General features: G+C 33.9%; 1 protein-coding gene across 2 annotated transcripts; it reads left to right on the top strand.

Annotated features, from left to right (window-relative positions):
* Positions 1 to 703: 703 nt before the first annotated feature.
* On the top strand, positions 704 to 1,623 carry LOC145086824 (protein GL2-INTERACTING REPRESSOR 1-like). 2 transcript variants are annotated; one of them, XM_079024658.1, is made up of 2 exons: positions 704 to 940; positions 1,094 to 1,623. In XM_079024658.1, the coding sequence occupies exon 2, from the start codon at positions 1,110 to 1,112 to the stop codon at positions 1,443 to 1,445; it is 336 nt and encodes a 111-aa protein (XP_078880784.1). In that variant the 5' UTR covers positions 704 to 940; positions 1,094 to 1,109; the 3' UTR covers positions 1,446 to 1,623. The 2 variants fall into 2 exon arrangements, with proteins under 2 accessions (XP_078880784.1, XP_078880783.1); XM_079024657.1 differs by having other exon boundaries at positions 708 to 940; positions 1,064 to 1,623.
* The last annotated feature ends 289 nt before the right edge of the window (positions 1,624 to 1,912 follow it).

Here is a 1,912-nt window from a genome sequence, read left to right as displayed (position 1 = left end):
TATATATATATATATATATATATATATATATATATATATATATATTTGTCACTAAACCGAATAAATCACAACGTACATGCATACATATGTAGGACACAAACATTTATTAAAGAGACTTCTTTACTTAAAAAATATAAGTTATAAAATTTTAACATAAAAGTGAAAAGAAATGAAGCAAAAGAGTTATTTGTTAGGTATGATTCCATAAATAGGGTATTGCATGTGTAAACATTAGTATGATAAGTGGGAAGAGTGAATTAATATTAATAAGTCTAAGGCTATCATACATAAATATATGCATATATGTATTATAGACTTTAACAAGTGGTGTGGTTGGATTTGTTATAAATTTGGTTTAAGCTTTAAAAGCAGTTGGTAAAATTTTTAGGTTGTACATTTGTTATGAATTCATATTACCTACTATGTAGACCTTGTACACATACATACATCTATAAAGCGTTTGGTTTTTAACATGGTACGATAAGACTAGTGAGCTGTGAGTAGTGAATAATGAAAACCACAGGGCCATTATTGCTCACACTAAAACTAAATGAATGACTAATGGCTAAACAATGAATGAAGAGGGGTTCTTCTGCAATATATTATTTAGTTGAAATATTTACTACAAATTTCCTTTTTCTGTATCCATCTCGGGATTTTTTCCAATAATTAATGCATTTCCTGCCCCTCAATTTACAACTATCTCCTCTTCTACCACACCTTCTTCAATTCTCTTCCTCCTCAATCTCTCTCTCTACACCATTAAATTAAGCTTTAAAGCAAACCATCTATCTCTCAATTCTTGTTTACATATAAATATATGTATAAATGGCCTTGGAGCCTCTAAACCAACAAACCCATCTCACTAGCGGTGGTGCTTTTCCTGATCACCGCCTTAATCTCCCTCTTTTGTTCTTCAGCAGGAGTTGCCAATCTCAAGGTAAATTCTTCTATGCTATTTGATCATGTGTTGTCCTTAAATACGATGTATATATACATATATATCTTATAGTCAAAGTATAGTACTTTTGTTCATCGAGATTTTGTGTTTTGGTTTCCACAGTTGACTTAAATCATCAAAATCTTGGAACAGATTGACTTCGGAGAAGATGAGTGGAAGAAACGGAAGAGGTGGTGGTAGGAATCTCGACTTGAAGCTGAATTTGTCGCCACCAATAGCTCACCGGCGTACGGAAGAATCACCTAGCAGATCAGCCACAATTTCACCGACAACTTCCTGTGTGTCATCGGAGAACATCCAAGATGAGACGGAGCTCCGGTACTCAAGTAGCCCGGAGGCCACATCGATGATGCTTGTTGGATGTCCACGGTGCCTCATGTACGTTATGCTTGCTGAGGACTACCCTAAATGCCCTAAATGCAAGAGCACCGTGTTGCTTGATGTCGTCCATGATAGCTCCACCAAGAAAACAAGAAAGTCTTGAATGAAGATTGAAGATGCATGGTGAAAAAGCTTTTATAACTTAGCACTAGTATTATTAGGGTTTTCTTTTTGTTTTTTGTTATTTGTTTTTTTAATTTTTTTTTTACTTTCATGAATTATGTTATTTAACCGTGTCCCATGAATGGAGTTTGAATGACAATACCCATTTTACCCTTCTACTTATGTCTTTAATCCGGCCTACGTAGTACGTACTAAATTCTAGGAGGTTACAAAGGTAATTTCAATTTGACCCTTTTGTTGAAAAGATAATTGGCTTAATTTTATCTATTCTATGCCTAATTATAGTGTTACTATGTTCGGGTTATGTCCATGTAGAGAATGACACGTCAGATCACTTTATTGTTCGACAAATGTACGATAGGTTACTTCTTAAAACTTCCCAGGATGGGAGAGAGTTAACTACAACGAAATCACATATACTGTTATCTTGATAAACATTATATAAAA

The sequence above is a fragment of the Lactuca serriola genome, chromosome 2 (genome assembly GCF_051521515.1).
Source record: "Lactuca serriola cultivar US96UC23 chromosome 2, Lser_US96UC23_V15, whole genome shotgun sequence".
Classification (NCBI taxonomy): domain Eukaryota; kingdom Viridiplantae; phylum Streptophyta; class Magnoliopsida; order Asterales; family Asteraceae; genus Lactuca; species Lactuca serriola.
The sequence above is the reverse complement of the archived record's forward strand: the minus strand, read 5'-3'. Positions and strand labels throughout refer to the sequence as shown.

Bases quoted from the DNA above. Each gene is read 5' to 3' on its own strand.
- LOC145086824 (XM_079024658.1), top strand. From the start codon at position 1,110: ATGAGTGGAAGAAACGGAAGAGGTGGTGGTAGGAATCTCGACTTGAAG.